We start from the raw sequence: 12,260 nt of genomic DNA on the forward strand, positions 1-12,260 counted from the left end.
ATAGTATCATCAGAGCAGTTGGAGATCTTCTTGAGAAAACCATGACACCTAGCAGTGATACTAATGCTTTCAGGCGCTTGAGAACATTTTCTGGGAGCATTCCCACTCCTCCTGGTGAATAAAGCTTAGAACATTGGCTTGCTCAAGCACATTTAATGGTTGAAAAGTGTAGCTGTTCCAACAGAGAAAAACGCACAAGGATAGTTGAAAGCTTAAAGGGTCCTGCTCTGGATATTATTCAAGCAGTGAGGCTAAACGATCCCAATGCAACCCCTTCTGATTATCTAAAGGCATTGGAGAATGCTTTTGGTACTCCTGAGTCATGGGAGGATTTGTATTTTGCCTTCAGATCTATGCACCAGCAGTCTGGTGAAAAGTTGTCTGATTTCTTGCAGACTAGAGAGATCTCTTAGAATAGTTTTGCACAGAGGGGGAATATTTCCTGTACGCCTGGTCCTGTACGCATGGACCAAGTTAGGCTAGAACAGCTTATTAGAGGTTCTGCACAATCAGACATGATACTGGTGCATTTGAGGCTCAGGGAGAGAAAAGAGAGGCCTCCTACTTTTTTGCAGTTGTTGAATGAGATTCGAGATGAAGAAGAATATGAAGCCTCACGTCGTAAGCTGAATCCTACAGTGAGACAGGTTCATGCTACCAAAGAGACAAAATCAAATTCTTCTGAAATTCAAGAACTGAAAGCTGAAATCAAAGTATTGACTTCTAAGTTGAAGAAAAGAGATGCTGAGCCAGAAACAAAACCAAACAACATTCAAAAGCCAACTGAAATGGAAACAGAGAGTGATGTTCAAATTTTACAGAAACAAGTGAAACAGCTCCAGGAACAGCTTAGTGTAATGACAGTGTCACCAGGTACATCAGTGTCTAGAGAGTTCCCAAGGAGGGATGGCAGAATCAAATCTAATAGTAACAGGAAACCTCAGTTACCTCCGGAAACATCAGATTTTTTCTGTTACAGATGTGGTGAGGATGGCCATATTGCCACTCATTGCAATTCTTCTGAAAACACTGCAAAAGTCATTCAAAAGCTGATCCGTGCTCTTCGGAAGAGTAGAGCTGGAAAGGAAACTGTGTCAGCAGCGACAGAGAACTTCTCTGTTAGACAGGGAAAAATAGAATCTCTTAAGCCATGTCACTTACCTGAGGGTTTAGTGCAGGGATGGACATCTCCGGTCCTGGAGGGCCAGTTTCCTGCAGAGTTTAGCTCCATCCCTGATAAAAACTCACTTGCCTATAACTTTCTATTAATCCTAAAGACCTTGATTAGCTGGTTCAGGTGTGTTTGATTAGGGTTGGAGCTAAACTCTGCTGGACACTGGCCCTCCAGGACCGGAGTTGTCCATCCCTGGTTTAGTGGGTCCATCTCCTCTTGCTAGTGTCACGCTTGAAGGTCAGCCATGCAAAGCCCTGCTGGACAGTGGATCTCGTGTCACTATAGTGTTCGAAAGTTGGTATCAGCAGTACCTTTCACATGTTCCTCTTATGCCTCTTTCAGACCTTGCCATATGGGGTCTCAGTGATTCCACTTATCCTTATAAGGGGTATATAGCTGTTGAATTGGCTTTTCCTGATGTCAAACAACTCTCTGACGAGAAGATTCAAATCTTGGCATTGGTCTGTCCAGATCCCAAAAGTCCAGATCCAGTTTCAGTCATTCTTGGCACAAATACTTCCAAGCTCAACACTCTGTTGGCTCACTGCAAAGACTTGGTCAATAGCAGTACTGTCAAATCGCTGAGAATTCTTCCTTATGAGTTGAATGTTCCCAAACAGTCTTTGACATCCAACAGCAAACTACCTACTGATGTTGTTGGGCTAGTGAAATGGGTGGGTCCAGGACCATTAACCATTCCTCCTCGCAGTACTAGTTATGCTGTGTGCAAAGTCATGCCACACCAACCTCTAGCCAATCACATTCTTCTTGTGGAGACGCCAGAAGATAGTCAACTTCCTGCTGGTGTCCGAATGCCTTCTCTGGTGATGACTCCTTCTATGGATGTGGATAATTTCCTTGTACCCCTTCAAAATGAATCTCACAAGGGAACCGCAATTCCTATTGGTACTCTAGTGGTTCGAGTTTGCGTTGTAGACACTGTTACAGTGCCAGAGAAATCAGTTTCGGAACATCAAGCCCTAGACCCTAGCTTATTTGACTTTGGTGATTCGCCAATTCCAAAAGTCTGGAAAACACGCTTTGTCAACACACTTTCACAGAGAGCTGGAGTTTTTTCAGTAGATGAATGGGATGTTGGACTAGCCAAGGGGGTGAAAGACCACATAAGACTCAGTGATTCTAAGCCATTCCGAGAAAGATCCAGGCGTATAGCTCCGGCTGACATTGAGGATGTTCGCCGTCATTTACAGGAACTGTTGGCTGCAGGAATAATCAAAGAATCACGCAGTCCTTACGCATCCCCCATAGTCGTCGCAAGGAAGAAAAATGTCCGAATACGCATGTGCATTGACTATCGTACATTGAACTCCCGCACAGTACCTGATCAGTACACCATGCCTCGTATTGATGATGTTCTTGATTGTTTGACGGGTAGCAAATGGTTTTCCGTTTTGGATCTGCGGAGCGGATATTACCAGATTGCAATGGCGGAAGAAGAGAAGGAGAAAACAGCGTTCATTTGTCCGTTGGGTTCCTACCAATTTGAGAGGATGCCGCAGGGGATTACAGGAGCTCCAGCGACATTCCAATGATTGATGGAGGCTGCAGTTGGAGACATGAATCTGTTACAGATACTGGTCTACCTGGACGATTTGATAGTGTTCGGGAGAACCCTTGAGGATCATGAACAACACTTGTTGAAGGTACTGGATAGACTAGAGGGGTGTGGCCTCAAAAATTTCACTTGATAAGTGTCAATTTGCCAACCCCAGGTGAAATACCTGGGCCATATTGTTTCTGCAGCTGGTATCGCAACAGACCCTGAAAAAGTGAAGGCAGTTTTTGACTGGAAAAAACCTGTAGATTTGAAGTCCCTACGATCATTCCTTGGGTTCTGTGGATATTATCAGCGTTTCATTGCCAATTATTCATCTATTGTCAGACCCTTGACTGAATTAACTAAGGGTTATCCACCAACTCAGAAAAGAAAGAAGTCTGGTAACATTGAAGAAAAACAGTACTTCAAAGAGTTAGAACCCTTCGCTGATAGATGGGACAAAGAATGTCATGATTCCTTTGAGAAAATTATAAATTGCCTCACTAATGCCCCAGTGTTAGCTTTCGCTGACCAAAGCAAACCTTACATCTTACACGTGGATGCGAGCTTGGATGGGTTAGGTGCAGTGCTTAATCAGGAACATCCTAAAGGTCTCCGTCCTGTTGCTTTTGCCAGCCGAAAGCTGAGTCAGTCGGAACGTAATTACCCTATACACCAGCTAAAATTCCTTGCTGTGAAATAGGGCCATTGTGGATAAGTTCCATGATTACCTTTACGGTGCTAAGTTTACAGTGAGGACCGATAACAACCCTCTTACATACATACTTACAACTGCCAAACTTAACGCCACAGGCCACAGACTTTGATATAGAGTACAAACCCGGAAGAAGCAATGTGGATGCTGACCTCTTGTCGCGGAATGCTCAGGATTCTCAGGTTGAATGGAAGAAGATACCCCTTTCTGGAGTGAAAACTCTTTGTCGCCAGGTTTGTGTCAGTAGGAATGATGACACCTCCAGATTTACAGATCAGCTTGGGGCTTCCCCTGAAGCCATCCCAGATGTCTTTGCTTTTCCCACACACATTGGTGTTGGTCCACTTCAACCTTTAAGTAGAGAAGAATTGATAAAAGCTCAAAGATGTGATCCAGCCATTGGGGTTGTGATGAAACAGATGGAGGCTAGAAAGTCCATGTCTGATCTGAAAACAAAAGATCCTGTCCTTATGATACTTCAGCGAGAGAGTCCTAAGATCCAGAAGAAAAAAGGACTTCTATACCGAATCATCCAAAGATCTGGAAAAGAAGTGTGTCAGTTAATTCTACCAGAACAGTACAGGCCTATAGTTCTAAAAGCTATGCATGATGACCTAGGTCATTTCGGAGTCGAGAGAACAATGGTTCTACCAGAAAGACTCGGGAAGCAAAGAAACGTTTGAATACAATTTATTCAACAGTATGAATGTAAATATCAAATAAATGATAAAGTTCTTTGGCGTAGGCCCCGTCCATAGTACAATTCGGAGGGTAGCAGACGTTTGCAGATCCTGCCTGATAATGAAGGCAGGGGCGGAGCCTACCCCCGATGCAAGGACAGGGACCGACCTGGTGGTGGTGGGGAGGATGGGGGTGAACGCCGGCGATGGTATCTGCGAACACGATAGTGGGTGGGAACAGAACTTATATACTCAGGTGACGTGTAATGATTGGTTAGAATATGAGCAATGAAGTGCATTAGAGTCTTCCGGGTAGAACTTCCGCTAAACGCTCCCATTTCTACCAGAAAGACTCGGGAAGCAAAGAAACGTTTGAATACAATTTATTCAACAGTATGAATGTAAATATCAAATAAATGATAAAGTTCTTTGGCGTAGGCCCCGTCCATAGTACAATCCGGAGGGTAGCAGACGTTTGCAGATCCTGCCTGAAAATGAAGGCAGGGGCGGAGCCTACCCCCAAAACAACTGGGAATGTGAATGAAATACGCACCAGTTGGAGGATTCTTTGAATACGTTCCTAAATATTACCAAAGAGAAAGAGATAATGAATGCACAGACATAAATGAATGTTTAATCATTAACAGAAAGAATCATTATGTCACAGCTTTAATGATGTCAAGAATGCCGCATAACCCATAACATTGCCACATTAGGTCGAGCATGAAAGCCAAGTAGGCCAATAGGCCAGCGTATAAACATGCCATGTAGATCATGTATGATGCCACGACAGGCCATAGTGAGGGGAAGACAGAGTGGATGAATGAGATACCCCGATATGCTGAGTCATATAGATGTAAATAGTAGGAATAGAAACTGACACCGTAACAGGTAGTTTGTCTCAATAGGATTCTTACCACGGAAGATTTAAATATAGGATTTTATGATAAGCTATAACCTTACCTAATGCTTGTTATAAACATAACCTTGGTAATCCTAGATTAACAAAAGAATACCAGTGATGTGAATAGTGATTTGATGCTATGGTCAGAAAGACAAGTTAGTCTGCGATACTAGAAGACTGCGTATGAGGACCATGGTCCATAGAGATAGCGTTCACTTGACCCTGAGTGAGTATAGGGAAATCATAACGAGTGATATTAAATCGTATGAAAACACCACCACCAGTAGTTTGCATTAGTAACGTACTAGTATTAAATTATGACGAATAAATGGCATACGTAATGAATAATATTGACTCATAAGGATATGGTCTTTACATGTAAAGACCGCAAAGGTCCTGTACCTTGAAAAGTCAATATAGGCCAATTCGAGAAGACCTTGGAGTTACATAAAACAGACTTACCTGGTGGCCATGACAGGTTTTAATTATATGAAGAGCTAAGACAGGCCTTTGTGTAGAACCACAACATGCCATTTGATGCAAAAATGAAAACCATTTAATGTGAGGTAATGAGCCATTTGAAGTGATGGCAACGATATGCCCAATGGCAACTATATGCCCGATGGCCGATGGCAACGATATGCCCGATGCAAACAATTTGCCCGATGGCAACGATATGCCCGATGGCAACGATATGCCCGATGGCCGATGGCAACGATATGCCCGATGGCAACGATATGCCCGATGGCCACGATTTGCCCGATGGCCGACGGCAACGATAAGCCTGATGACGACGACCTGTCATGATGGCCATTATATTAAACCTTTAATGTTATAGCAGCAATATTCCATGTAGCTAAAAGTTATGATTGCCATCAAATGTGAATGCAATGAGAGGCCATACAATGTAAGGTAATGATAGGCGATTTTATGAGATGTCAACAGTAAGCCTGATAACAACAATATACCTATAATGCTAAGAGTCAAAGCAATAATAGGCAATTTAGTATGATACTTCGATATATTCTATGTACCGCAAAAGTCATGGGACCATTCCAAGCAAAGCAACAATGTGCTATGTTACACGAAACCATGATTAGGCTGTTATAAGTAAAGGCCACGAAAGGCCCATAATGAATACTGATTAAATGTCACGATAAGCCAATGATATAAAAGGTACACATTTGTGAAGACCGAAGCTGAAGATAAAGTAGAAAACAATGACACCATCGCTAGTAACTAGCAACCAATAATCGACGTAATGCGATTACAATGAGTGAATGAGCATGAGTCATTTTAAGTAAATAATGAAAAGGTATATATGTTTTCTATAGGAAAGACTCATTCAACATGCTTAGGCGTGACTCCCGCTCACGGCTAGATAGAACTAAGCAGAGAGAACTTTGTCTAACTGTCAGAACCTGCTAAGAGAACCCCCAAAGAAATTAAGTTTGACATGACGTAAGTACTTAATGCATGGGGCAGATAAAGATTGAGAAACCTTGTTGTACAATGCCCTTGCAAAAGGGAAGCACTTTACTTGACAATGCTGAACCTGGCTGAAGCTAGCTAACCTTTTCAAAAGTATAACACCATGAGCATCGTTGTTCAATACCTTAGTAAAGAGAAAAGAGAGATTCGGAAGTGCCCTGCACAGAAGGGGCACAATGAGCACAAGTGAAATGCTTATGACCAGGCAGGTGTGGAGTAACCTACGGAGCACAGTAACTGTGATGTCGATGTGTAGTAGGCAGCACAATATATAACTTTAGATATGTCGCGATGTGCGCATCCACAAGTCATGGAGCAAGAATAGTATAGTTGCACATGTTTCGGTCCTGTCAGTTTACGCGCTATTCTGTGTGCGCACACGTTGAAGACGAATTGCTTTCACTATGCATCCATTTTTGCCTGGATAGCCACGTACATGCAGATTTATGTCAAATGTCCTTGTACACCGTGCATATGGCTTAGGTAACGTGAAGAAGAAACTGATGTGTATCATTATAGGGGTTCCACACATTGGATCTTAACTTACAGCAGGCTTGCTGCTGTCTGTATCATGCATGTTAACCAACAAAGTACAGAGAAATAACTTTGCAGCTTTAGAGATGATATGCAAGATAAAATGATATTTTTTTATTTTTTTTTTTATTTTTTTTTTATTTTAAAGAACTGCAATTCTGCATTATCCCTGGATTCTTATTGTACTGCGAAGTAATAAGTCCCTTTAAGACAGTCATTTCACTCGGTGGCCATCTTTGAAACACCTCTCGGGCCGTTTCTCGATTCCAAGAACGCAGAGTTGCGGACTTGCGTTCTTGTGGAGTCCGGTCTTGCCAGCGACCTTGAAAGAACGAACTCGGAAGGACACAAGGACACAGAGCGTATTGTTTAAGAATTGAGATATGCTGCAAACTTGTAGCTCAACTGACCGCCCCAGGATATTATAAGTGGCTAATGCACAATAAATCCAACATAACATCACAAACAAATGTTAAAACCTATTAAAAGATTTCTTTCAAATTATTATAGACATTATTTACATATCATTTTATTTCTTTTTATTTCACTGCGTGTATTTATTAAAATTAGTAGCCTTAGTGTCACATAATTTGTCAAAGTTTTTTTTTTTTTTTTCATTAAATATTCCAATAGAAATACTGCAGGCTTCCTTCAGGTTATCACTTTATTAAAATTAAGCAAAACGAACGGTTTACTTTCACAAGCAGTCACATATTTGCGAGCTTGTAGCGGGAATCTCAAAAGTGAGAATGAGACTTTAAAGCTTACAGCTTCCGTATGTCGACAGCCGCAGACCTAAATGCGCGTCTCGTGCCTCCTTTCTGAGGCACGCGTTTGACCGTTTCTATAGAAACCGGTGCTTCTAAGAGGCGCTGCTGTGACGTGATGACTTTAGCAGTCAGCGATTGGACCTTATTTAGAAGGCGGGACATATTCCGCCATATTGCGCAATACACTTTCTCCCATTCAAAACAAAACGAGTGACACGACTTGTTTTATTCTATAATCTTTGATAGTAACCGTGGAAACAGGTATTGACAGCTGCGTGATGTCTAGTGGCACGCGGTTTCATCCAACACTATGGAACATGGCAAGCAAACTTGGAATAAGAATTGGAGCGAGGATCAACGTCAGCATGGCGTTTACGAAATGCAGCAGCTTTGCGACTAACTCGACTCAACAGATGCCGCTCAAGCACATTAATAGACAGGTGAGCAAAAGTACACGAGATGAATTAATGTTATGTAGCTCACCATAGATGGCTCAACACGATGGAATGTTGGAATATCATGCTGTTGATCTTGCTTACGGTCAACAGACTAATAGAATAGCAGTCTACAACTTTAACACTCAAGTGCAATTTAATGTGATAGTGTAACGTTAGACCAAGTTAAACAGCGATGCGTTACCTCAGTTTTAATTCATAAAATAAACTTACCTGTATGAGTAGAATTTAAGCACTTGCAAGTAGGCCTACTTCAGTAGAATGAATTGACTCGTTCCTATTCCTGGAAATGCAGGCTGGGACTCGCGTGTGGCACTGAAATCAGTCTCTCGTTGCAATCGCGCCCGCGATTCCGCGCCGATGAGATTGTGCCTCTAGCACAGGTAAATTAAATTCATTTAAAACAGTAAAGACTATGCAGTGTTATTTACATTAATCATTTCCTGGATCTGAATACTTACCTGAAATGTGTCAAACACCCTTTATTTCATTTAAATCACCCTAAATGTTCTAGAATTAGGCTACTTTCCGAAAAGGGTTATTCAAATAATCTTAATTTGTCATATCACGATATATGACGTTAGTCGCAGAAAGATAACGCAATAACTATGGAATGAAATCGACTGTCCCTCTTTTGCACAAAGAAAATCTGGTGCACGTGCATGAAGCTGAACACACAGGACATAGACGGAGACTTTAACTGCAGAAAGTAACACGTACAGGTAATTTTTTATATACAGTATGTAAATGACAGCCTTATTACCGCACAGGACATAAATAATGATGTTTCTGCCTCTAATGTTACAAGGGAAGTCACTCGACACTATGCGCCATGCATACCCAAGTTACAAAGCTTGTCGTTCTTTCTGCTGTTAGACAAAGCGGATCATTACGACATGCTATGAATGTAACAATGCGAACGAGCACCGTTCCGTCTCAAATAAATGCGTGCTACTGCACTGTACGGCTCTGCTGATGTATGTAAAGAGCAAAAGAGTATGATTATACACCCAACGACATCAAAATGCATAACACGATGAAAATACTTATCACTGAGATGAAGTGGCTGTTAATGACGAGAGAATATTGAAGATTGCTTTGATGATAGCTAGGCCCTTTGATGATATTGCTGAAACGAAATTCGAAAATGGAATCTGCGGGTGGACGTGCACACTTCTGAAATTTGAGACGGTGTATACGATCACTCTCATAGTGCGACCGCTTCAATTAACACTCAAAATAATAGGCTAACGTGAACTTAAATGACGCTACAGCATTATATCCCATCTAAAATAAACGTTTTCACATTGTAGTACATCGGGCTACCGCTAACATTGTCTGTGTGAATATTTAGATAATCACAATAATGCGTCGTGTGGAACGTCAACTGCGAACTGAACGCCGGCGATGGTATCTGCGAACACGATAGTGGGTGGGAACAGAACTTATATACTCAGGTGACGTGTAATGATTGGTTAGAATATGAGCAATGACGTGCATTAGAGTCTTCCGGGTAGAACTTCCGCTAAACGCTCCCATATCTCATAAAGGACCGATTTTATTGGCCCGGAATGGCCTTAGAAATTACACAGTACATCAAGAATTGTGGTAGATGTGTTGCTCGTAAGACAGTGCCACAAAGAGCTGCGCCCTTACAGCAGATCATGAGTACAGGCCCACTTGATTTGGTGTGTATAGACTTCTTGTCTATAGAGCCAGATTCTAAAGGAATCTCAAATGTACTGATAGTGACAGATCACTTCACCAGATATGCTCAAGCTTTCACAACCAAAGATCAAAAGGCTTTAACCGTGGCAAAGGTCCTGTTCGAAAAGTTCTTTGTGCATTACGGATTTCCTAATCGAATCCATTCTGACCAAGGACGCGATTTTGAAAGCCAGGTCATTAAACAATTGCTAGGGATGCTGGGTATTCGTAAGTCCAGAACTTCGCCGTATCACCCACAAGGAGACGCCCAGCCGTGACAGAACACAAAAGCATTGCAAACACAAAGTAGCAAAAATTATGACAAACCAATCAGAATCTCAGGATAATATAAAGAGGTGATAAATCAGGATAAGCAGCATAGGTGAATGTGGTTTAGAAAATGAATGCTAACACTGGGGAGAGAGATGAAAATATCATCTTCATGGTTTTTATATAGGCCTACAGTATAATTACAGTATGCAGTAACAGTACTTTAGATGAGGGACATTTCACTTTGTAAAGTAAACTGTAGCTCATGTTGTGTACCATCAAACTCATGAGTTTCAAATTTATTAGTATAAATTTATTCAAATTTATCCCTCAGAATGAGCTACAACCTGTATTGTCACACTATAGCAACGCTCTCCCACATATTCTGATATTTTAACTGGGCTTATTTCTGCCATTGTTGTAGGCAGCAGTGGGTGGTAATAGACAAGAAATGTACACTTTTACACCATCTCTCCCACATATTCTGCTATTCTAACTGTGCTTGTTTTGAGAGAGGGCTGTTGCAAAATGCGGCATCGGCATCTCGTAGTGGCACTTGCGGCGGCATCTCCAGCAGCCGCGGCATCGGCATCGGCATCTAGAGCAGCCAGGGAATTTATTCAGCATAATTCGATGTAATATATATATTTTTTATTTTAAAAGAACATTTCATCAGAATAACATTATATACAAGAGGACTATCATTTGTAAGCATTTATCACAAATTTTGGTTAATAACTTTCTGATGCTCCACTACATAAGAGAAAGCTGAAATTGTGTGTGTTTATTTAGGCTACATATCCAGTAATGAGTGTCAGTATCAATTGTGTTTCAGTGCAGACAAAAATAGTAAATCACATGCTTTGATAAAATAAAACTGCATTTTATTATCCATTGCTTTGAAATGCACATGAATATAAACTGATACTCCGTTAATACAGAAATTAATTTCTGATAGGCTATGCTGCACAAAGATACAATTGCAGCATCTCTTAGCGGCACTTCAGGTGCCATCTCCAGCGGCCACAGATATTCTCCAGCAGCTGTCGCTACAGCGGCATCTCCAACACGATCACATGAGAATGCGTATCAATAGTACGAGTTTGTAATCTCGTATAATATATACGCCAAAATGAATTTTGGCGTGCATATGGTACGCAGTTTTTTCGCGTGCATATGATACGCATTTTATGGCGTTTATATGATATGCTCTTGGGTAGGATAGGGGTGGGGGGAGTGGGGGTTCTGTACGTATAATACGCCATAAAGTGCGTATCAAATGCACGCGAAAAAACTGCGCACCGCGCAGTATACATTCTACGAGATTACAAACTCGTACTATTGATACGCATTTTCGTGTGATCGGGCTCGCATCTCGGAGCGGCATCTCCTGCAGACATGCAGGGCCGCGTTATCCTAATGGGCAACATGGGCTGCAGCCCAGGGCCCCGAACACTTGGGGGGCCCGCGAGACAATCCTCTTTTGCGTTTTAAAACGCATCGTTGTCACACCCGAATCAAGAGTCACAGGCGCGCAGCGGACACGCACGCAGGAATACAACCAGGACAGTGTGCGTAGCGTCTGGGTATGCACGTGCATATGGCTGGATTGGTGGCCCGCTATTACATGCTTAACACCAAGGTATACTTCGGGCGTTCGCATCGCGTAATTTTCGTCATCAGGAGGGTTCGCAGACGTCCGCGCTCCCCGTCCGCGTGCAGCCCAATTTTTGTGATGGCACGGACCGTGTGTGTACTGTACAACAGCCCATGCGAAAGTGAATTGAGTGCTTGAAAACAAAAGTCCACTAGATAGTGCGCAGTGCACACGCCGAACGCATCTTTCCGCAGCCAAATACTTTTAGCACGCGCGTCTGTGCGCGAGACAGAAGCCGTGTGCATGTTCATAAAAATGAAGCATAATAGAAATAATGTTGTCAATAACTTGCTAAAGCTTATCTATGTTGTTACTACTAAAATCATTAGTAAATGGACAAAGAAA

At 42.1% G+C, this 12,260-nt stretch overlaps 1 protein-coding gene across 1 annotated transcript; it reads left to right on the plus strand.

The window, feature by feature from the left end:
• Window positions 1-515: 515 nt before the first annotated feature.
• LOC137027422 (uncharacterized) lies at window positions 516-8,589 on the plus strand. Its single transcript, XM_067395607.1, has 3 exons — window positions 516-873; window positions 1,349-8,266; window positions 8,577-8,589. Exons 1-2 carry the CDS (start codon window positions 516-518, stop codon window positions 2,725-2,727), a joined length of 1,737 nt encoding a protein of 578 aa, XP_067251708.1. The 3' UTR covers window positions 2,728-8,266; window positions 8,577-8,589.
• Window positions 8,590-12,260: the final 3,671 nt, after the last annotated feature.

This window comes from Chanodichthys erythropterus, chromosome 9 (genome assembly GCF_024489055.1).
Source record: "Chanodichthys erythropterus isolate Z2021 chromosome 9, ASM2448905v1, whole genome shotgun sequence".
NCBI classification, from domain to species: Eukaryota; Metazoa; Chordata; class Actinopteri; order Cypriniformes; family Xenocyprididae; genus Chanodichthys; species Chanodichthys erythropterus.

Coding starts and splice junctions, on each gene's coding strand:
- LOC137027422 (XM_067395607.1), top strand. CDS start 516: ATGATACTGGTGCATTTGAGGCTCAGGGAGAGAAAAGAGAGGCCTCCT. Junction 874..1,348: donor TGTAATGACAGTGTCACCAG/GTACATCAGTGT, acceptor CTGGCCCTCCAG/GACCGGAGTTGTCCATCCCT.